Source organism: Rhopalosiphum maidis, chromosome 1 (genome assembly GCF_003676215.2).
Source record: "Rhopalosiphum maidis isolate BTI-1 chromosome 1, ASM367621v3, whole genome shotgun sequence".
NCBI classification, from domain to species: Eukaryota; Metazoa; Arthropoda; class Insecta; order Hemiptera; family Aphididae; genus Rhopalosiphum; species Rhopalosiphum maidis.
In genome coordinates, this window is record NC_040877.1 from 64,303,773 (window position 1) to 64,328,379 (window position 24,607).

A 24,607-nucleotide genomic window follows, 5' to 3' on the forward strand; every position below is an offset into this window, starting at 1 on the left:
TAATTATAATAAATTATATATATATCTTAAAAATTCTAAATTAATTAATGCTGATTATTTTCCAATTATTGTCTGTTATTTATTCACTTTTTAACTGAATGTTATAATATTATAATTTTTTATCTAACTCAGAGCTGTTCCATACGGTAATTTATTTTGTTTATGATCCAATCGAATGTTAAGCTTGCATAGTCATGTAACATATATAATATTTTCTTAAGAGCTCTATACCCATTGACAATTTTTTCATTATTTTCGGACACATATTGATTATTAAATTGATTTCCTATGTTTTCTTCCTGTTTATCAGTATATATCTGTGTATTGTTATATGGTTTTGATTCAAATTCATTATTGTTGATTGATTGATCTTGGGTATTCTCATTTGTTCTGTCTAGAGTTTCATAAATATCAGTAGGTTTATTTTTAATATTAGAAGACTCTGATTCCCACTCATTATAATTTTGATATTCTTGATTGTCTTCATTAGTATTGATGAAATATTCAGAATCATAATAATTATTTTCTGTCAATTCATCCTCAGATAATTGTGGTATTGTAGTGATTGTATTATTTATTATTAAAGGTGGATTTACTTGGACTCCATTAATTGTTATATTTTTTGTTGGTATTAAAGTAGTACTATGATTTGGTTCTTCCAAATATTCTTTACTGTTATGACCATCTTTTTCTTCTACTACTGCTTCATCATAATCTTCTTCATAATCATCTCCTTCTTCATAATAATCCCCTTCTTCAAGTTTGTCAAATCCTCGATTGTCATTTTTCTTTTAAGATAAATTTATTAATAACTTTGTCATTCTATTAAAAATAAAATTACTCTCTCCTAGGACTTACTTGTTTCACAATTTCTGGTACTGTAAGTTTAGAAGTTGGAGAACTTAGTATGGGTGCATTTGTCTGAAATTTGTTAGAACTATCATTAATTTTCATTGAAAGTGTTTGTTTACTTTTTTATGTACTTGCCACAGTTTTACTATTTTCTAGAGGTTCTTCAATATCTCCGTCTTCTACTTCTTCTACTTCCTCTTCATCATAATCATCTCCTTCTACAAATTTGTCAAAGCTTTGATGATTGACATTTTCCTTTTAAGGTATATTTATTAATAACTTTGTCATTATATTAAAAATAAAATTACTTTGTCCTAGGACTTACTTGTTTCACAATTTCTGGTACTGTAAGTTTAAAAGTTGGAGAATTTTGTATAGGTGTACTTGTCTAAAATGTGTTAGAACTATTATTAATTTTCATTGAAAGTGTTTGTTTACTTTTTTATGTACTTGCCACAGTTTTACTATTTTCTAAAGGTTCTTTAATATCTTCATCTTCTATTTCTTCTTCTACTTCCTCTTCATCATAATCATCTCCTTCTTCAAGTTTATCAAATCCTTGATGATTGACATTTTCCTTTTAAGATATATTTATTAACTAACTAATAGACATTCTTAGAGCTACATTAACCTAGATGCAAAAAGGAGCATTTGCTCCAATCGCTCTAAACAGTAAAAATAAAGGTACTTATAAAAAAATAAAAAAAATAAATTAAGAAAAAAAATAGATGTTGCAATAACGTTTTATAAATAATTTGTTTTTTTAACCAGTTTAATTATTGTAACATTTTTAAAAAATAATTTATAAATATAAATCATGACATAAAATTATAACACTGATAAACTTTTTATTTTGATTTAGAAATATATTTTGAAGAGATATTAATACAATTATCTATAATTTTAATGCTTGTAATTTTGATGACTTAAGTAAATTTCTATCTCAATTAGATTTTACATCAAATTTTCATAAACTAAGCTTGGAAAGTGCTGTTAATAAGTTTTATAAAATTATTTTCCACTCATTTAATATCTATGTACCAAAATTAAAATTAATCCATGTTTTAATTGTTTTTAAATATAACGTTTCCTGGTCGTACCCTTTTTTAAGAAATTGTATTAACTTTAAAAAGAATAAAGTCGATAAAGCCAACATTTTCGCCGAACACTTAGCTAACGTTTTTAAACTACATAATATCATCCCAAGCATACTAGCCCGGGTGAAATTCAATACATCAACCGCAAACTACCAACCAAAAAAGCCTCTGGTCACGACCTAATAAGCAACTTAGTTATCAAACACCTCCCTGACAAATCTACCATTCTACTAGTACTCATTTTCAATTGTATGTTTCGTTTATCCTATTTTCCTACAGCCTGGAAGCACTCAAACATAAACCTAATTCAAAAACCGGACAAACCTCCTGATATCCCATCTTTCCATAGACCAATCTCTCTCATCCCCACGTTCGCTAATATATTTGAAAAAATACTCCTCCAAAGGCTACTTCCACGATCGGAAAAATTCAACATCATCTCAAATCTGTTACAATTTGGATTTTGGTCCAAGCACTCCACCGCACTGTCGACTTAATATCTATCAGTATGGAATCAAAACTCTCCTGCGTGGCTGTACTCCTTGACGTGGGTCAGGCCCCTTACTACCTTATTTTAAAATCATACCTTTAAAATCGCACCTTCTGTGTTCGCGTAAATAATAGCTACCGGTCAAATTTCCAAATACTAGCTGGAGTCCCTCAAGAAAGTGATATAGCTCCCTTCCTATACTCTATATTCGCCCACGACACTCCGATTTCCCCACATACAACACTGGATACTTACGCTGACGACACGATAATCTTGGCCTCCAATAATGACCCTCAGGTAGTGTCTCAATGGCTATAAAATCATCTTAACTCTATTCAATTATGGTCAAACCACTAGAAGATTAAAATAAACGAAGTAAAATCATCCTTTATCATGGTCTCTCTTAGACCAAGTGACTGCCCCTTTGTATTGTTCAATAACAACCAAATTCCAATCACCCCGACAATAAAATACCTAGGTTTGAAATTCAACAGACGCCTAACATGGGCCTATCACCTTAAAAACAAAAGATAAACAGTCAACCCCAGACTCCACTTGCTCCGCCCACTTCCAAGATACAAGACAGCAATCAGTAATAAACTACTAATATACAAAGCCATCATCAGACCTGTTTGGTCCTACGGCATCCAGATATAGGGCTCTGCCAAACCCTCCAACACGAGAACAATTCAAGCATTCCAGTCAATCTGTCTGTGACAAATTGCCTCTGCTCCTTGGTACATCACAAATAATAATCTTCACAAAGATCTAAATATTCCGATGCTCTCTCAACTAACCAAGTCCCACAGTGGGACTATTCATAATACAATTGGTATATTAGAAGCAATTTATTCATTTCAGTCGTGTTCTTCACTAAGGAACAGTTTATTTTTGGAATCACAAGAAGAGAGTGATAAAAAATTAAAAATACCACAGCACTGCGAAACAAGATGGGTTTCAAAGTACAAAGGGATACATTTCTTTAAAATACGTTTCAAAATTGTAATTAAAGCTTTAAAAGAGTGTACTTTGAGTAAAAAATCAAAAAAAGCTGCAGAAGCTAGAGATTTATTAAACCAATTTGCAACTTTTGATAATTTATTGACAATATTTTGTTTAGATGAACTTCTATTGTGCATAAACTCGTTGTCAGTTTATTTACAAACAAAATCTACAGATTTAAGTAAGTGCATAACACTTATTGAATGTACAAAAGATCAAATAAAAAGTATGAGAACCGAAAACAAATTTCATGATTTATATGAAAAAGTAATTAAATCTGTAGAAGAAATCAGTGGTGAAATGAGCATCCCAGTTACGGAAAAGAGAAAAAAGAATGTATCATCAAAACTTACAGATTATTTTGTGACAAGTTCTATAGGACAAAATCAAATGGATAACATTTCTGAACACGAAATAAAAATGAGAAGTCAATACTTTGAAATAATTGACAATATCGTCATGGAAATGAACCGAAGATTTAAGCAAACAAAACTAATTGAAGCAGTGGAAGCCTGTAATCCAAGCTCCAAAATGTTTTTAGACTTTGACACACTTATAAAATTGCCAGGAATTTCTACAGATAATCAATTTATTGAAAAGTTGAGAGCACAATGTGATTTAGGAAAAAAAATGTTTGCTGCAGATTCAAATTCTATAGAAGCCTATTTATCAATTAAAAGCATGGGAGCATCATTCTTACAGCTAGAAGAAGTGTACAGACGAATTTTAGTTATTCCAATTTCAAGTGCTACAGCTGAAAGGAGTTTTTCTACAATGAGGAGAATTAAAACGTATAATAGATCGACCATGACCGGAAAACGTTTACACAACCTAGCTCTGCTATCGATTGAACGAGAAAAAAGTGAAGAGTTAATACAAAATCCAGACGAAATTTTAAATGAATTTGCTAGTAATAAGTTAAGAAGGTTAAATTTTTCCATGTAACTGTATTTCAATATATATTTTTTTTTAAACTATTATTATATTTATAACTAAATGAAAATTATTCTTTATTAAATCTTAATTTTACTGCATTATCTTATGTGGTTAAATTTACGGGCCCGCCCAAAAAAATATTCCTGGATCCGCGCCTGGTCCCACTACGTCTTCTTTCACTCCACGCTAACCCAACGCAATAATCTTATTTTATAAAACACCTATTTTCTCTTACAATCCCCGATAAGAGACTTCAAATTTTAATAAACGTTCCTGGCCTAGAGATCTAATTTAATCCATAGATAATAATCTATGATTTAATCTGTCGGGTGGCACTACTGAATGCCTTCGCTTATCTGTCAGTCTCGCCATATAAATATCTATATCAAAATTACTTATTGTACAGAAATGTTGTATAGATTGTAATTATATATTTTTTTTTTTTTAAAAAAAAAATTAATCACGACAGTATTAAATAAATCTTACAAGATGCATGGTTTCATAAATAGACGCAGTAGTTCAAAAATGTATTTTGATTGAACAATTTGTACTATTCTCTTGTACGTTCTTCCTTGGAATTTGGCTCATTAATTTGGTCACATAATTTATCGACATATATTAATGATTATTGATTAATGAACTTGAATTTGTTCAATACAAATTTTTAAAAAAAGTTGCATATATTAATAATATTCATATATCAAGAAAATCATTTGATACAGCCCAGTTTTCAATTGGTCTAGAATGTCTAGATACTCTGTCCGTTAGAATAAGAAAACTAGCAGATGTATTATTTATATATGACTTATTAAATGGAAATATTGATTGTCCCTATTTATTAGAAAAATTAGGCATTCGCGTTCCATCATATTTCTCTAGAAGTAAAGAATTATTTATTATTCCCTACTATCTAAAAAAATTTGGTGCTGATTCATTTTTCCCTTGTGCGTTAAATATAGCTAATAACATCTCTTCTTTAGTTTCATTAAACTTTTTTTTTTTAATCTACTCATGATAGTTTTAAATACTATGCTATGTTACTTTTAAGAGATAGTGAACTACAAGCTAATTTTAATTTTAATTTGATGTAAACTTCATATACCTATGTATTATTTGTCAATTAATTTATTGTAATAATTTTTTATCTATTTAGTTTATTTTCATACACAATTATATATTATTATAAAGAACCTAGGTCTGTTTATAAATAAATAAATAAAAACAATTTAAGTGCATAATTCCCATCAGAAGGCAAATTGTCATTTGCTTCCTTATAAAAAACACTTATTACATTATTTTTTTTTTAATAAAGTTACCTTAAATAGATAAAAAAAATTAAGAATATTTTATGTATTCTACATTTCTACCTCCTTTAAATGCAAGTTTGAAAGATCATTTCCTATCTTAAAAATTTTAAAAATTGTTTAAGGTTATTAACTAATGAACAAATTTCAAATGTATTGTTGTTATGCATTGAATAGGTATAATATAATATTTAAATTAATTTGGTTAAAGGTATGAAGAAGGAATAAGTAATACATCAATTTATTACAATGAAATCCAAGAAAAAATATATTTAATTAGTAATTACAGAATAATTTAACATTTTATTTTTAAGTAACTATAACATAATAAACTACTTTTAATTATAAACCTATTATTATTATTATTATTATTACAGAATGCCTCATTAAAATTGACTTGCGTATCATGTTATATAATATATACATTTTGATTTAAAAATTATTGTGAAACTATTTATAATAGAGAATCATTTAAGATTGTCTATTAATGCATTTAAAATATATTAAAATAGGTATTATAAGTATTTTTATGTCTTTTGTAGGAAGCAAAAATTGTTTGATCCGAGACCATATTCATTCTTAATTTATCTCTGGACATTCTATTACAAATATAATTATTCTACCTAAAAATGTCTTTCTTTATATGTGTTGATGATATAGTTAAAGCATAAAATAAAACTTACTTTTTTTATATTTTGTAAAAATGTAGGTGCTGGAGGTGTTGGTGGTGATAGAGGTGTTGGAGGTGTTGGAGGTGCTGAAAGTACTGGTGGTACTGTAGTAAGTTCTGGAGGTGCTGGTGATACTGCAGGAGGTAATTTGGGTGATGGAGGTCCTGGTGGAATATTAAAAGGAATAACAGGATTAACTTTGAAATTCCCCAAAACAGGATGCTAGAAAAATTAAGTATACATATTAAAAAAAAAGTTGAATTATTTTATATTAACAACATTTGATTTTTTTGAACCTATAAGTTTATACAGATAAATTTGTCAATTTATATAAGTTTAAAATTATTTAAGTATTTTATAATATTTAAAATACACTTACATGACTTTTAATAGGTTGATTTTGAACTAAAATGTTTTTAGATTGAACTGGACTATTTTTCTCATTCAAAGATATAGGTTTGGGTGGTTTAAGTATAGCCGCTGATAAATTATCCTAAACAAAGCATTATAATCAATAAAAATCAGTAACATATGAAATATAAAATGTATTAAAAGGAATTGAACTAATTTTTTTTTTTACTTCAATAATGCTAAATTCAATAAAAATTAGTTAAAATAAGATATATATAATTAACTATTTTTTTAGAATAAACCATTAATGATAATTTAATAATTAAGATAGAAATTAGAAAATATATTCAAGAACTTGCCAAAAAATATGCAAGGAGCACAACTATTAAAATTTTGGAATACATTTTCATGGTTTTTTGAAATGTTCATTTATGACTTGCTTTTTATAGATGTTATACAATAATTTACTGACAATTTGTTAGTACTATATATAACACTATAACACACATTTTGCCATATTTTTTTTTGTTTTTCATATATTAACTTATAGAGTACAATATTTTAGACAAAACATAAACATTTCAAAAAAAAAAAACCTTAAAGCAAAATGATTATTCACCTAGTTATTTAAACATATGCACATTAAATAAACATGTTTTATTCTTTTAAATAATACATTTAAATAGCAGGAATATAAATTTATCTTATTCAATGATATTTTAACAAAAATTATATCTCAACTATTCACAATATAACACAATAAATTTTATATTAAGAGGATTGGAAGCAGTGATTTTCTGTCTTTGTCTTATACACGTGAAACATAGAAAAAATTAAGGTACTTCTAGTTGTTCGATTTAAAATATGTAAAGATGATTGAATTGGTATACAAGTTTACTTTGCATCGGTCGAAGCAAATTTTTGAAAAATGAAATAGAATGATTGGGCTGGTATATTTGAATAAAGGTACAAATACCTTTGTACTAGTTCAAGGAATGAAACTTTTATTCATACAAACACAATAAATGAAGAAATACAAGAATTAAATATTTTTATTTACCTAACAGTTTCTACACAGAATGTGAATGTGGATTTATTGGATTTAGTTTAAATAGTTTAATGAATATAATATGTTCAAATCTAAAATTAAAATAAACAATAAAAAATATATCAAATCTCATATTCACCAATATAAATGGGCTACTTCTTCATATATGAATATGGAATCTAATCAAATATGTTGGCTGTTATAGCAGAGATTTACTAATCATAATCGTTCAAGAAAAGTTGAGCCATTAGAATGATCAACAGAGAAAAAAATCATTGTGGAATATTTTATAAATTTGCTATAATGGAATTAGGTACCTACCTATACATTATTATGTATTTAAATAAATTTATAATAAAAGATAAATCTATAAGTCAATTGGAATTTAATGACACCCATTATATAGCCAGTGTAAGAACAGAGCTCCAGACATATTTTATATATTTGAATCGCACAAATTTGCAAGAAACTTTGAAGTTGAAAATTCGTAAAATTTTTGTGATTTATACCTAAAATTAAAAAACCAAATACAAGTTTATCCATAAGTTTTCCTTCAAGTAACTGTAAAAAAAATTCCAGCGTCAATATAGAAAAAAATTTATGCGCGTATGCAATTTAATTTTTTATGAAATCGCGTAAAATAACGATATATTACAATTTAAATATAGGTAATAATATAATATATCCTACTAATTATCATTGACTGACAAAGTGACAAATCATCTCAGTTCAGAATCGTTTTTCGTGAACAATGATACCTGTCATTGCATTCAAATTTAACACATCCATTATAGTGACCAGTGACCTACTCTTGCCCACCTTATTTTTATTATATAAACACTTAAATAAATGATACATAATATTATAATAAAATATACATTGTAAGTAGGTACCCACTAAAACTTAATTGATACAGATAGAAGACAATATAATATAAATATAATATGTTTGTAATAGCCTGTGCTATTACATTAATTTAAAATGTAAATCAAGTTACCAAGTGAATATGCCTTTAGTTTTTACCAATTAAATACATTTATAATTTATAATTAGTTCAATTATAGTACATAAGTACATTAGTAAAATAGTAACTATATATATAGCATATGCTATGTAATGACATTGTCTGTTAATTGTTATAAATTATAAAAAGTTTTCATTAATTTATAACTAAGTAGGTACCTACTAAAGTTATTCACTATCACTAATCCTTTTTACATTTATAGTTAAATACAAAATATACAATCTGTAAATTTTGTTTACAAATAAATTACAATACGTTTTAGGCGTTAAATTTATAATACCGTGAGAAAAACACGTAGGTACTTATGAAGAAATCACTCATCGATGATATTCAGCTGTTATTTACAAAGTTCATGATTGTTAAAAATTTAAAATTGTTTTTATTTTTACCAATCGTATATTGGAGTAATGATAATATTATGTATTGTAATATTGTGAAATAAACACAGACAAGTGTAATGTGTATAAAAACTATACCTATTTCATTGTGTTTGTTTTATATAATAGATATGAATATTTAAAAAGTTGATTTTTTTAATACCTACTATATATAAATATAAAATATTATACAAACTATCACGTATACTGTATACATACATATAGGCACCACCTATTTAATATTTAAAAACCATCCTACCTGCTAAGTACTTAATTATTATATGTATGTAGCAACTACATAGATAGGTATATAATATAGCGAATGTTCTAATATTAGAGAAGTATACCTATATTAATTATTATAATTTATAATACTATACAGTATACATTTCGGTTACTATGGATTAGTAAGACTATCCAAGGGAATAATAAAAAAAAAAATGTTTAAAATATTAATAAAAATTATAAAGATACATATAATAATTTGTTTTCTCTCTCAATAACATAATATCTCGTATAGTGGGTATGTAACGTAAATTAATATATATACTAATATAATAAAGAGGTAAAGTTTGTAAGTTTGTGAGTTTGTATGTAGGAAATATCTAATCTCTGGAACTATACTTACTCAACTGATTTTGAAAATGCTTTCACCAGTAGAAAGCTACATTATTCCTGAGTGACATAGCAGTATAGCACATAGGCTATGTTGATAGTGATTTATAATATTTAATATGTTATTTATCATAGTCCAGTTCATAGGTGAATATTCCAAAATATTTTTCTTTAGTTGTTTTATATAAAAGTCCGTGGCACTATACATACCTATATATTTAAAAAAACGTCTATTGTGTATTAAATATAAAATATGTATAAAGGCGTACGGTAATATTTTAAATTGAATAAGCGCTAAAATAAACCCGTGTACTATATACATATATATATAACTTTATATGTCTAAATATATTTAAAATATGATCTTATTATAGTTATTGACCTATTGATCATAGTAAATTATATATCTATGTATTATATAACTGTGAAAATGGAAATATTTGTCACGCATGTTCTCTGAAACTACTCACCCGATTATCTTTTAAATTTTTGGCTATGATTTTCATTATTGAAACTTTATAAGTTGTTAGTTTTTGGTTCAGAAAATAAAAGGGAAATCAAATTTGGGTCGTTCAACAAAAAATAAAAATAATTTTAAAAAAATACTGCTGTTAAATGATTAAAAAAAATCTACGTTGGTCGCTTGACGTCCTAGCTATATAAAGTTAATATGTCGGAAATATCATCTATATACTAAATCAAAAAACCAAAAATATTATTTATCCACGCGTATTACTATATTGTTAGCATTAGGAACCAAATTTAACACGAATGGAATTTGTGGAATAGGGGATAGTACACGGGGATTGTTATTTGGTAGTTATTAATATATAGTTTAAAGTTTTAGACCACAGCTAGATTATATAGTATACTTATTATATTTATTATTTAATCGTAGACATATCCCATTATATTTAAAATGTATGCACCTCAATGTATATTTTAGACATACATTGGGTAAGATTCTAACTAACCCTTATGTCGTATCAGAGGCAGACCCAGTGGAAGGTTTGGTAGATCATCTGACCCAAAGTTTCTTTCTCAGTAAAATGTGGCTCCTCAAAATTATAAACTACATAAATATGTATAATACTATAATAATCAAAAATGAAATAATATTAAATAATAATAATTTATAAAATGTACACAGACTCAAGAATATTTCTATAAAATATATAATCATGATTAAACATTTATATATAAATCATAAATGTATAAATATTAAATATATTATGATGTATAGAAGGACGTGAAGACTGGGTAGGTATTGAAGTATAAATATCGAGTACAAATCGTGCGACTGGCGCATATCGTTTTACTTGTCATACCGGTGTTTTGTCAATCAATTATGTTGACAAATAGACAAATCAATGTTAATATTTGGTGACTATTCATATGATGCAGCCACTATGAAGTGCTATAGTGTAGAAATGATGCAAAGGTGATGATGGCACTTTCATCATTGCGTTGTCGCTGTATTCCTACACAATTTCAGGTCCAGTTTTATATAATACTTTATTACTTTATATTTACCTACTATATTTTACGACTAAGTATGAAGTTTACTCAATATTAATAGTTATTAATTAGTATTAGTTATTTATAAATTTCAACTAATTAAAACTAATAAAAATAGAAAAGATGTCTTATCCCTTTAAATAACTTAAAAATAGTCAAACAATGTTGAAAATTATACCATTTAAGAGCGAATGATAATATAATACATATTTGGTGAAAATTTCAAGTATTTGAATCAAATATTTGATTTTTAAATTGTTAAAAAAAAACAAAATCAATTTTACCAAAAACTGGTTTTATGTAAAAATGTATGTTTTAGGTTCAATTTTTAATGAATAGTAAAAATTTTCATTTTTGATCTCAAAAATATAAATTAAATTCAAATTTCTATCCAAAACTCCATTCTCAATCTAAGTTAAGGATCATTTCAAATTGTTAAATGATACATAATTATCGGATTCAGAAGTTACGATCACCGGTGTGCAACGGAGCCTACCTCAAAGAAGAGTGTGGCCGAGACAGGTGCGCCCTTGGGGGATAATGTAGAATTTGGGGGCCCTGAAAAGGGCGATTTTATGTCTTCCCTATGAAAGAGCACCGGGTCGGTATTAACCGCCCGGCAGGGAAGAGAGTTGTCGTTGATCGACGCACATTCAGTCATGTAGCGTGATGCCGCGGACGTCTGTAGTGTACACCTAACCCTATACGCGACGGCACTTCGAACAACCAGATAGTGCCCTGCGCCTTTGCACAGGGTCTTATGTGGCACACCACGTTACTTCACCCCCAGCCACAACGTGCCGTAGACGGAAGTTACCAAGCCGGTAGTGGCCGGTTAGCTCATGAGATCGTCGTCGCGTGTCTGGACGGGTGAGACTGGAGTGAGGAGCTCCGCGTATGTTCCCCACCGATGCCAAACCAATGTTCACTCTGCACACCTGATTTTTATGGCACTGATCGTAGTGTATATCATAGGGGTGGCTACGACGAGACTTAGTTTGAAATCAAACTTAGAGTAAAATTATTAACTATTTATTTATACTTAATTTATTTGTATTTGATGTGTCTCACTTAGAATTAGCTTCATAAATTTGCGGCTCTCAAAATTAATGTTAGTGACCATCTCTGTTATATCAGCGTGAGTCGATTGTTGTATCTGATGGTTATATACAAACTCGGTTTTTGAAGTTCAATAACTTACCCTTAGAATTATTATAAGTTAATAATAGTTATAACAATTAACAATACGCTTTTTTATTTTCGTATCACCTACCAACATAACTTTTAATTTGTAACTTTTATTTTTAATTTCTACTTTACCTTTTTTAAACCCACCTGAATTTTTTCTCATTACGCGCCTAGTAAAATCAAATATGCTTATTGTTTTTCTTCCATTTATATGCATTTATTAGATTTTGCTCCAGGATGCGTCTATAACCTGTAATTATAACCTAAAATAATCAATACTAATATCGTGTTCAAACTTCAAAGTAAATGTGTTTACACTTGATTTGAAATATCAATGTGGTGGTAGTGTGGTTATTCATTATTCAATTTACATTTATACCCACTGCGGTTTTTTCACTACTCAGAGTATTCATTTCTAATTATTATATTTATTTTCTTTCTAAATTTAACCTTTTCATTTAAATAACTACTATTAAAGGTAAGAACATTAATGTATTGTATATAATTGTAAATTCATATTAATTACCATGTTACATATTAATTTAATAACGAAAATCTCACGATGTCTAATATAAAATGTTAGAACAAATTGTATATTTTCAAATAATTATTTAAAATTAATTACACAGTAGTCACTTATTTCGGTACAGATCAAATGTCGATCAGCATAAAGTATCAAAATCATCTATCATTTTCAAACTTATTGTAATTTTGGTTCTATATGCATGGTTTTTTCCGTTTTTATAATTTGTAAAAATCATCATTTTTTTTTGATTTAGATCGTCTTTAGTTGTATCTAATATTTACAAACGTTTTAAAACTGATTTTGTTACTGACTTTTGATGAGGGACTAATCCCCTTAATTTTGGATTAATATTATATTATTTATTGTTTAATATTATACACTATCAAATTTGTTGATTGTAACAATGGTTTTGTGGCTTTTAAATTATTATTTATTTTATTGTTTTAGATGAAGCTTAAGACTAATAATTCTGCTAAGAAACCAGTGAATACAAACAAGTAATTATAAACTAAATAAAAATGTAGTATTTTATGATATTACTAATAAATATTTTGACATTCTGACTGTTAGAGGTACTTAATACAGTTAACTTAATCTATATTATTGGTTACCAATCTGTACATATATATAGTTCTACATTTATTGAATTAGTATACAAGGTATAATCCTTTGTTTTTTTAAGTATTTATTTTGCTACAAATTCTGAGCCCTTATTATAATTAATAAGTTTTCCTTAGATATTGTAAAATGTTTAGAGCGCAATTGGTGTACAAAAAGTAATTTTAAGCTCAATTGTTAAATTATGGTCTGTTCAGGTTAAAAGTGCCCAAACTCGCACATGCATACTGAGCTGCTGACAACTGTCAGACCCCCCAGGCGAGATCAGATGCCCTGTGATTGTTCGGCATTGTACGACCGCTGTTGTTGATTGTTAGAGTCATTATGTATATACATATGTTGTCACACTAAAGTGCTCCCTGTAGCAAAATACGTGCACAAATAGAACTGGTTTTTGTCCGATCGACTGGGCACTCTTAACCTGAACAGACTTTAATTTACCAATTGTGCTTGAAATTACTTTTTGTATACCAATTGCGCTTTAAATATTTAACAATATCTAAGGAAAACTTATTAGTTTTAATTAGGGCTGGGAATTGCAGCAAAATAAATATTTAAAAAAAAAAAAAGCATTTATTAAATTTAATTCTAAAATAACAAATTTAAATTACACATATAACTAAATATTGAAAATTATTTACGACCATATATTTGGTCAAGTTACTTTCATTAAATCCTATTGGGTGCTAATATATTTTTATACATAAAAAAAGACCTAAAAATGTGTAGATATAATTCAGATAATTTTCCCTTTCCTTAAGTCATAAATATAACTGTAATTACAGTCATTAAATTGTAGATAAAACTACAATTTCGGCACAATAACTATTGTTATTTTATCAGTCATTCATTTATTACTGGTTTTATAATTTCTGGCAATAATAATATAGTCCAAGCATAGTATAGTTAAATTTTCGAGAAAAATGTGAAAATTCAGAAAAAAGAACCAAATTGGGGAAAAAGCAATAAAAAGTTTACTTCATTGAATCAGAACGGTTCAAAACGTATTTATATAAAAGAATTATCTTTCAAAAAGAAGCATTTGCTCTAAAATCCAAACCCTATTTATAATTAAAGACCTGATTTAATTGCATTGAAAACATAAAAATTGCATAATTGGACCATAAAATATGTACACATTGCATTAAAAAATTAGATAAATATTGAATTAAAATTGATAATTAATTAAATATATTCCAAATTATATTAATTATTATTAAATCTTCTATCACTTATAATATGTTAGTACAAAGAAAAATTACGTTTTACATTAAGTTATTGGTGAATATTTAAAACAATTCAATAAGATAGGTAAATTAACATCTGCTTTACCTGACATGACTTTATAGTAAGATTTAATAATTTTATATTCTTCATTTTTTTCAATTACATACGTAAATTTATTATTAATTTTTTTTCTGTTTGAACCTGGAATATTTGTTTTCAATTTTTCTAAACATATTCAATATACCTTTTCAATGAATTACATTTTTACTACCCAATTATTTATTTTAATTATTACTTGTAATTTTTTGGGGGTATTTTTTCAATGATTTTCCAAAATGTCTATTAAAAGTATATAATATCAAAATAATAAACAGATTGATCAGTATGTATTAAAGAGCATAGATACTGCAAAAAAATTAACTAGTAGCAGAGAAATAATGAAAAAAATAAGAATCTTTGAAAATATATACAGATTTATATCAAGACTTAAATACATTTTATGATAAGTGTCAAAGCATTCTGTAAATATTATATTGTGTTAAAATTTAAACATGTACTGTATTTGAATCTTATCCCCACTATTTTTATACTGTACCTAAACAGTAAACACATTCAAAAATTAACACGCATACCACTAATTATACATAGTTCTGTGCATAATATAAAAAAAAAATAGTCTTGAAATAAAATTTAAAATTACATAATTTCTAAATATGATGTATCTACTAAATTGAAAACAAAATACCTATAATCTGTTTTAAATGAGGTTGTGACTTAGTGGCCAACTTATGAGCATGGGCATGGCTTTATTATACAGTAGTCGTATAGATAGTTGACTCGGTGGTGTTGTCTGACCCCCACTCGACGAAAACTAGTCGCCACCGAGTCACAATCTCATTTTGAATAAAGTATGGTTGAATACACCTTCATGCTAAGAAGCAAATCAAACATTACATTAAACAGAATATAAAAAACAGATTTTTATACATGTATATATTTTTTATTTTGATAAAATTAATGAATTGTAAAGAATTTAAAATTAATAAGAGCATTATTTATTTTGTATTTGTTCAGAATTCACTATATCTAAAATCTTTTAATATTAAAACTATTCAATATTATTAATTATTTTTTGGTATGATATATAGAAATAAATCTCCAAAAAAACAAGCTAAAGGTGGTGTACAAGTTAGAAAAGAAAAATCAAAAGATGTTGTCAAGCCAACTATATTGAAAAAAGAAGGAGAAAAAGTCAAAGTAGTAACACCTCCTAATCCTGAAAAATTAGCATTACAAGAGTTGTGGGCTAAAGCTATTCTAAATGTTTCGAATATGACAAACCTTTCTGAGGAAGAGAGTAGTGTTGCTAAGCTATTAGTAGATTACAAAAATAAATCTTCTGTTCCACAAAAGCGTACTAAACTGAAAGTAAGACTTTACTTAATTTATATTCACATTCAATGTTTTTCTAATAATATTTTTAAATATTTTTTCAGAATATGATTACAAAAGGATTTTCTAAATTTAAGGATACTAGTGACGAAGTATTGGATGGAATTTATGAAAAATTAATTAATGAATTCAAAGCTATTGGTGGTAACGTAGATAGTATAAACAAAGATAAATCCAAAAAACCAGAATCTAAAACTCCAAAATCTAAAAAAGAAGAAGTTTCTAATGATGAAGAAATGGATGACGATGAAGATGAAGTTGATGATGATGAAGACGATGAAGTTGATGATGATGATGAAATTGAAGGTCTTGAAATTGATGATGATGATGATGATGACGATGAAGAAAGCGAAGAAGAAAAACCTAAACCTAAAGGTAAAGGTGCTTTCAAAAATGGTAAAAGTCAACCAAATAAAAATAAAAATGGTTCAAAATTTAAAGGTGGTAAAGTACAAAAAAACAAAAAGTTTGGTAAGAAAAAGTAAGTTTTATAGTTTGTAACTTAAATCTTTACATTTATGACGTTTTTGTATGATTTTTCAACTTTGTAACTGTATAAATTTACAAATACTTAATTATAATAAATATTACTATTTATAAATGAAATTGTATTCTATTTTTTTAGTCAGTTTTTTCTAGGTAGTTGGATATTTAAATATATCAATGGTATTCATAATGATTTATCATTATGAATGCCTAAATATTTTGTGACTTGGCAATTAATGTAAAATAGTCTAAAAGGTAGATGACACATTTAGGTGTTTTGATTACTCTTGGTGTACACTTCAATTTTTATGACTTCTGATGTTAGTTAATCAATATTTAAACTTAAAATTATGATTTCATCAGATCTTTTGAAGAAAGGGAATTTTATTTATTAACATTATATTTAATATAAAATAGTTGAATAGATATGTTGCTAAAATCTATTTTTAGTATAATTAAAATCCTTACTGTTATTAATGTTTGTATAAAAAACTATTGTTTTTGTTATTACAATGATAAAATATCTACGTTTTACTCGACCACTGTAAGATGGTTTGTGAATTGTTGATAATTATCAATTTCGATCATCATTGGTATAGGCATTATACAGCTAAAATTAAGGGATAAAGCACTTAAAATTTAAATTGTATTTTTACCTCATTGTTTTTATTTTAAAAACGGACGGTTTATTATGTGTATTAACGTTATACCATTTAATTTGCTTCTAATTAATCTAATGAACATTTTTTAATATTAAAAAATATTTTGCAATGGAATATATATTATCTTAAAACTTATTTTTAAATTGAAGAATTATTAATACTAATTATGTTTGATGTTGCTATGTCTAGTACCATTATTATTATATTATTAATTATTATTGGGTTTAGAAAAAAATAATATTTAATATGGATTACTAATTTATTGTTCCTGTTAAACTGTATGTTTGGATTAGTATGCTCAATATTCTCTTTTAACAATAATTGAGTTATATAATTTGGTACGTTTTAAATACTGTGAATTCTAGCTGCTTAATATACTACAACATGAAGTTGTTATACGTTATGTCCTTACCTTAATTCCTTTTCTAGTCTTTATTTATTATAGTACTATAGTTTGAATTGAACTTAGTGTATGATCAAGATGTCATTTTTTATTTATTGTAACAACAAAAAAAAAACCAATATAATCTTTGAATTTTGTTGACTACGATGTGTGTGATGTTGTTTTTCATTGTTTGATTGTTTTATTTAGTTCTTTTAACATTTATTTGGTATCACAAGTTAATACAATCAAATAGTTTAATGTATACTTAAGTAACTCATTAAGCATAATTTCACAAGTATTAGAATTATTAGACATGGTATGTATAGCTGGAATAAGTACAAGCCACAAGCTAAGATTAAGGACAAAAAATTAAAATTTATCTGAATATATTTAGTAGTGTTAATAGTGTTGTATTATTTTAACCAATTAAAAAGAAAATGATGTATGCTTATTTAATATAAAATATATTACTATTTTCTATATATTTTGGTACTTAACAATCTACTAGCCTACCACTTATCAAGGGTGCAGTTATGTATGACTTGCATAGGAATATGAGTTTGATGATTGATAAGTGTTTAGTAATGGTCTATTCATTATTCTATCTAATTAACTTAATCATACCACCTTTCCTTGATAGCAGCAGTTTATTGTTCAGGGCATACGTAAACTATGTCCAAATTTTTATCTATATCAAAAAGTTATAATAAACTACACCCTTCAATACTATGATATACGATTTCTTAGCCCAGACGTTGTATCTGAGTATTTTGTAAATAATGAAATCAAAGCCTGATGTTAAAAGACACAATATGCGGATTATTTAGTAGATGTATAAGTGACTATACCTATGTACTATGTATATATATTATATAACCACTAATGTGTCTATCAATTTAATTCTAGCTTTTATGCAAATATATTATATATTTAAAGAAAAATTTATTAAAGTAAACATGAAAAATTGCCAAGTTTAATTGATATAAATATAATGGGGATACTATAATAGATAAATATATATCAACAGTATGTTTTTATTCGTCCTAATATTTTACTTTTTAAAATTATATATTTTTTTAAATTTTATTAATTATTCATATTATGTGGCTGTAACAAATTAAATATAAATTAAAATTTGTAATTGTTGTTTAATTTTATAAAAGTTAAGTTATTAATTTTGTAAATTTTACTCAGACAGTTTATATTACCAATTTTTTTTTTCGTTGTAGTCTGAAACATTGAGACTTTTATAGAATGCATATTTTTCTGATATTTATTTTCAGAAGAAATTATTGTTTATTTAATTATTACTATCTATGAAAACATTTATAAAAATTGATGAATGTAACAGCAATTATTTTTGTTCCAACGTAGCAATAAATTCTTAAAAATAGTTGGGTTACAAGATTAAATTAATAACAAATACACTTTATTTTACTTTAATAAGTACATAAAAAAATTCTGTTTTCCCAATTTACTTACTATAAAAACAAAATTTTTTAGGAAATTGGTATTTAGTGGAGGATATATGTCATGTAAAATTTGATACCTTCAGAAAACTGTTATAATTAGGTAACTTAATTTTAATCTTTAAAATGATTTATTATTATTATTATATGAAAAGTAAAATTGACTTATAATCAATATAGGTTTAACTGCTATTTTATAAAGCGTGTTATAATGTAATGATACATAATATTTAAAAACATGTATATGCTACCTCTTATTTCTATTCTATTAACTTTTTAAATTTAAAACAGTATTATGTATACAGAAACTAATATATAATAATTGTATTACAAATAAATATAACAATTGATTACATAATCAAGACTTAGAAAAACTTACTAATACATTTATTATAAATATATTAATATTTAATGTAAACCTAATAATGAGTTTCTAGAATGTGAGGAATAATTTGTGTTTGACTGAAAAAACTTTTCATACAAATATCACATTTATATTCTTCATTTAAATACATTTCTTCTTTTGCTGTTTTTATTTCATTGGTGACATTAAATGTAAGAGGCATGTTTTTATCACAAAGAGTGTGCTTTTTTAGATGTTCATTAAGACTAGTTGAACACATAAATGATATTTTACAAATATCACAGTCAAAGAGTTCGTTGTTTTTTTGATGCATGTATCTATAGTGTCTATTAAGTGAAGAAACATTATTAAAGACTTTTAAACAATATTTGCATGTAGATGACTTACATCTATGAGTAATTAAAATATTCTGGTCACTAAATGATTCTTGGCATAAATTACATTTAATACATATGGTATCTTCTTGTGGTCTCTTGTGTTTGTTTAATGATGATTTTTTAACATTTTTTCTGTTTTGATGTGTTTTTAGATGAGCACTTAACAACCATGAATGAAAAAATGATTTGGCACATAATTTACAATTAAAATGCTTTCTTCTAGTATATTGTCGTCTTGTACGTACTTCTAAAGTTGAAAATTGATTACAGCTTTTAATTTGACGTTTTTCTTTAGCGTGTATTCTTTTATGGAACAATAATGAAGACATCCGAGTATACGATTTTTGGCATATATTACATGCAAAAAGTTTGTAGGGTTTTAAATGGATATTTAAATTTGATGTCTCAGGAAACCATTTGCCACAAAAATTACATCTGAATGGTTTTTCTCCCGTGTGCGTTCTTTCATGAGACAAGTAAAGAAAACATTTTGAAAATGTCTTAGGACAGAATTGGCATTTAAAATTATTGATACCAAGATGCCATCTATAATGCTGTTGTAGTCTATGAGATGTTGTGAATGATTGGGGACAAACATCACATTTGCAATGGTTTTTTGCTAAACATAAAATATAGTCACGTGAAGAATCACTAAAATTTGTACATTCATCACAACTATATTTGGAATAATCTTCTCGATGATTTTCAAAAATATGAGAAATTATTTCTGAACGTTTATGAAACAATTCTGAGCATCTTGAGCATTCATAATTTTTAGATGTGTTGAAGGCTTTGTTGGTATTTAATACACTAGAATTCATGTACTTTAAATGAATATTGGGTTGGTTGATACTTTTTAAATAGTGTAATCTTTTATGATCTGTTAAAGTTGACTGTTTAAAGAATTGTTTATTACATATATTGCAATTTAATTTATGAACAATCTTATGTTTTTCTAAAGCATTTAAGTTTTTATAAGATTTATGACATTTATAACAATTGAATAATTTATTCTTTGGAAAAATACATCTGTGAGTTTTTAAAACAGATAATTTAGTAAATGTCTGCCCACAAGATTTACATTTCCATGTATACTTTTCTTTAAGATGTTGATTATTTCCACATGCAATACTATTTAACACTGAACATATATCACATAATAAGTTATTTTCTTTAGTATGTAATATTTGTTGCCTTTTTATTAGATTATTATTTCTAATTACATTTTGACAAACTCTGCATTTGTAAGTCGTAGCTTTCATATTATTTGTTTCTAAATTATTTATATTATTGACAAATGATATTGAATCTTCAGAATTATTACATAAATAATAATTTGGGCTGTCAAATTTAAAATCAAAAGGACTGTCTGGAAAGCATAAACTAGTTCTAAAATGTTCAATAATCGCAATACGCCTAAGGAATATTTTCCCACAGATATCACACCCATACCTCCTCATTGGTGTATCTATTTTACTTTGGTCTTTGGTGGATATTTGATGTAAGACAGATTGTGTATTATGATTAACATTTAGCTTGGATCGGTAATCAATTGACTCAGATTTTTCAAATTTACAACTATCACTTAGAAGCAATACATTTGCTATTGACGAAAGAGGTAATTCATTGTCTAAGCAACTAAAATTTAAACAAAAATAATTATTAAATAACTAATATTAAAATATTATATTAAACTTACTTTTCATTGTCAGATTGAGTATCATCCAAATTGATTTCTTGATGCTTTGGAATTCTATGATTATCATTAAAAGTGGATATTGATGAAAGAGATAACTCATTTTCTGAATCACTAAAATGTAAACAGTACAATCATTAATATTAAAAGGTTTTAAATAATATTTTTGATTTTATTTATACTTTTTCATGTTAGACTGAATATTATCCAATGTAATATCTTGCCATTTTTCGGTATTAATGTTATTAGTAGTTACTATTGACGAAAGAGGTAATTCATTATCTGAATAACTAAAATTCAAACAAATCAATTATTATAAAGTATAATAATTAAAATAATGTTATAAAACTCACTTTTCAATATCTGATTGAATTTCATCTGATACAATTTCCTTCCATTTTTCAGAATCAACATTGTTATTGGTAGAATTTAACATAATTTCTCAGTATCTTAGTTTAATAAGTCTAAAATAGTTAATTAGTTAAATAAATAATTAATTAACATTTCATTTTGGTGTAAAATAATATATTATATAATATTATATTTCAGATTTTCAATAAAAATGTTATTATCAAATTCGATATGGCCAGTTACATACTTTTGAATTTTTTGATAGCACCAAAGTAATTTTATATTTATTATTAAAACATTAATATTGTAAATAAAATGTCTATTCTTATTAATATTAAATAATTACTTCTTTAAAATTATTAAAAAATGATACCAAAAAATAATTAATAAATCAATAAAAATGATATTTTTACTAAACAATTTATTAGAATAGATTTAACTTTTTTAATATGCTAAGATATATTTGATAATCTAACAACTATAAGGATTATTAATATATCAATATATATTAAAAAATAAAAAATTTAAAACAATAAATTATATTAATATTTAATAATAAATTTAATTAGATTCTTGAAGATCGTAGTTAGATATAATCATGTAAATAGGAATACATATTGAAAAAGAAATGTATGTTTTATTTTATTCTTAACTACTTAACCAAATAAATCAATGAACTGTTCACAAAATTAATAATACATTTTCATCAACCTACTTGTAAAGAAACATAAAAAATATTTGTATGTACTTCTTTAAAAAACAAATACACACCTTTACAAGAATATCAATATTTCTATCATGCTTATAAGATTACAACAAAAATTAAAATAACTGAAAACAGTATTTTTTACCACTAAATAAATATTTTATGAAATACATATTTAAATAATAACTAAATATTGCAATAGCTTAACTCTGTCCTCTGAACACTGATAAGAACAAATTAGGTGTGATAGAAATAATTTTTCAATCTCATTCATTATTATAATATACATATATATATATTAAAAAAGTTTAAATTTGAAACTTATTATCATAAAAGTTACACAATGAAAATTGTATTGTATTACCTAATTATTAGTACAAGTTGTATATTGTAGCTTTTTACTATGAGTTTGAAAGAAATATTTTTATTTTATATAGAAATATATTGTAGGTAATAATAATACTATATTAAGCCAAAAAGTTTCAAATTAAATTCACATATAACATAAATATAAATAGGTTGCAACAAGAGTTTTAAATAGTTACATTGAACAAGAATCAATTATGTAAATTAAAATGAAATAGTTCTAATCATATTTGAAATCATGATATTTACGATTATAATACTAATTTAAAGATTACAACTATTCACAGGAATATATTAATAATATAATATTAAATTGTATCAAGCAATTATTTTATTATGTTTTAGATGATTGTTATTGAATATATTAAGAATAACATTTTAATTATCTAAGATTTAGTAGTATACTAGTATACATTGAAAAATCTCAATAAATCGTAAAAATAAATATTTTATAATTAGGTAATTAAAGAAAGAATAGAATTATGGTTTGTTTACAAAAAAAAAAAAATACATTATTATAAATGTATTAAATGATTCCATATCTTTGAATTTACTTTTAAAATAATGTATTATTTTACTATTTGTATATTCAATGACAATCTGTAGACTCATGAACGACATATGCACTTTCTTTAACATATTTTTTTCCTACATTATATAATTAGTTAAGTATATAACATAAAATGTAAGAAATATAATAACCTTCCAGTTCAGAAATTAATGGTAAAGTAACAAACTATTAAATAGATACCTACAAATTGTAGGCTACAATGTTAGTAATGGGTGTATAAGTGAATATGAACGATACATGTAGGTACTCAAAAACCATACATATTGTTTTTTTTACTCAATAAGTACATAATTACAGACTTAAAGTATTTATAAATAGTCTGTTTTTCAATAATTTAACATATATATTGTGCACTTAGTGAAAATAGTAGAATTTATTAAAATTACTTATAACAAAAAAAAATTTAACTAAAAATTAAATATTTTAATCTATAAGTTCTTAATAGATACCTTAAAAATGATTCAGTATTTAAGTGATCAGTTAAATTGTATTCATTCTTTTTCAAACTATAATTAAAATCAATAATAGATCATATTTACTACTAAACAAATTACATATAATTAAATATTCCAATGCCAACTAATATATTTTTTTAAAACCTTTACAATACTTTAAAAGGTTACAACTATGGTAATAATAAATATAGTTGTAAATATTATAATAAAATATTTGATTCAAATATATTATACCAAATTATGTCAAATATAAATTTACATAGATAGTGGACATCGAACTATATACTGCAATGCAAAGCACTACGAACAGCTAAATAATTGTTATTTATTCCATTTCAATCATAAAAATTATAAAATTTAAATTTATTTTAAATATGTTTGAGGATTTTATAATTTTTTCTTTTAACATACCAATACATTTAT

At 25.4% G+C, this 24,607-nt stretch overlaps 3 protein-coding genes across 7 annotated transcripts; 1 reads left to right on the forward strand and 2 right to left on the reverse strand.

The window, feature by feature from the left end:
- Positions 1-43: 43 nt before the first annotated feature.
- On the reverse strand, positions 44-7,183 carry LOC113547774 (MATH and LRR domain-containing protein PFE0570w-like). Of its 3 annotated transcripts, XM_026948259.1 has the most exons (8): positions 7,063-7,183; positions 6,732-6,845; positions 6,365-6,574; positions 1,307-1,429; positions 1,178-1,240; positions 988-1,107; positions 859-921; positions 44-788 (listed from the first exon to the last, which is right to left on the reverse strand). In XM_026948259.1, the coding sequence occupies exons 1-8, from the start codon at positions 7,111-7,113 to the stop codon at positions 129-131; spliced, it is 1,404 nt and encodes a 467-aa protein (XP_026804060.1). In that variant the 5' UTR covers positions 7,114-7,183; the 3' UTR covers positions 44-128. The 3 variants fall into 3 exon arrangements, with proteins under 3 accessions (XP_026804060.1, XP_026804061.1, XP_026804062.1); XM_026948260.1 differs by lacking the exons at positions 988-1,107; positions 1,178-1,240; XM_026948261.1 differs by lacking the exons at positions 859-921; positions 988-1,107.
- A 5,605-nt stretch (positions 7,184-12,788) lies between these two features.
- On the forward strand, positions 12,789-16,902 carry LOC113549795 (acidic leucine-rich nuclear phosphoprotein 32 family member B-like). The gene is made up of 4 exons (XM_026951257.1): positions 12,789-12,951; positions 13,447-13,496; positions 15,993-16,272; positions 16,341-16,902. The coding sequence occupies exons 2-4, from the start codon at positions 13,447-13,449 to the stop codon at positions 16,779-16,781; spliced, it is 771 nt and encodes a 256-aa protein (XP_026807058.1). The 5' UTR covers positions 12,789-12,951; the 3' UTR covers positions 16,782-16,902.
- A 2,792-nt stretch (positions 16,903-19,694) lies between these two features.
- LOC113547777 (zinc finger protein 2 homolog) lies at positions 19,695-22,976 on the reverse strand. Of its 3 annotated transcripts, XM_026948267.1 has the most exons (6): positions 22,858-22,976; positions 22,089-22,199; positions 21,918-22,025; positions 21,739-21,849; positions 20,050-21,677; positions 19,739-19,988 (listed from the first exon to the last, which is right to left on the reverse strand). In XM_026948267.1, exons 2-6 carry the CDS (start codon positions 22,169-22,171, stop codon positions 19,891-19,893), a joined length of 2,028 nt encoding a protein of 675 aa, XP_026804068.1. In that variant the 5' UTR covers positions 22,172-22,199; positions 22,858-22,976; the 3' UTR covers positions 19,739-19,890. The 3 variants fall into 3 exon arrangements, with proteins under 3 accessions (XP_026804066.1, XP_026804067.1, XP_026804068.1); XM_026948265.1 differs by having other exon boundaries at positions 19,695-21,677; XM_026948266.1 differs by lacking the exon at positions 22,858-22,976 and adding an exon at positions 22,802-22,822 and having other exon boundaries at positions 19,695-21,677.
- Between the last annotated feature and the right edge of the window lie 1,631 nt (positions 22,977-24,607).

Excerpts from the sequence above, each read along its gene's own strand:
- LOC113547774 (XM_026948259.1), bottom strand. The coding sequence starts at position 7,113 with ATGAAAATGTATTCCAAAATTTTAATAGTTGTGCTCCTTGCATATTTT. Across the intron at positions 6,846-7,062 it reads TGCTCCTTGCATATTTTTTG|GATAATTTATCAGCGGCTAT; the intron begins GCAAGTTCTTGA and ends TGCTTTGTTTAG. Across the intron at positions 789-858 it reads TACCAGAAATTGTGAAACAA|AAAAATGACAATCGAGGATT; the intron begins GTAAGTCCTAGG and ends TTATCTTAAAAG.
- LOC113549795 (XM_026951257.1), top strand. The coding sequence starts at position 13,447 with ATGAAGCTTAAGACTAATAATTCTGCTAAGAAACCAGTGAATACAAAC. Across the intron at positions 13,497-15,992 it reads AAACCAGTGAATACAAACAA|AAATAAATCTCCAAAAAAAC; the intron begins GTAATTATAAAC and ends TATGATATATAG. Across the intron at positions 16,273-16,340 it reads AAAAGCGTACTAAACTGAAA|AATATGATTACAAAAGGATT; the intron begins GTAAGACTTTAC and ends ATATTTTTTCAG.
- LOC113547777 (XM_026948265.1), bottom strand. The coding sequence starts at position 22,171 with ATGTTAAATTCTACCAATAACAATGTTGATTCTGAAAAATGGAAGGAA. Across the intron at positions 22,026-22,088 it reads ATTCAATCAGATATTGAAAA|TTATTCAGATAATGAATTAC; the intron begins GTGAGTTTTATA and ends TTTGAATTTTAG. Across the intron at positions 21,850-21,917 it reads ATTCAGTCTAACATGAAAAA|TGATTCAGAAAATGAGTTAT; the intron begins GTATAAATAAAA and ends TTTACATTTTAG.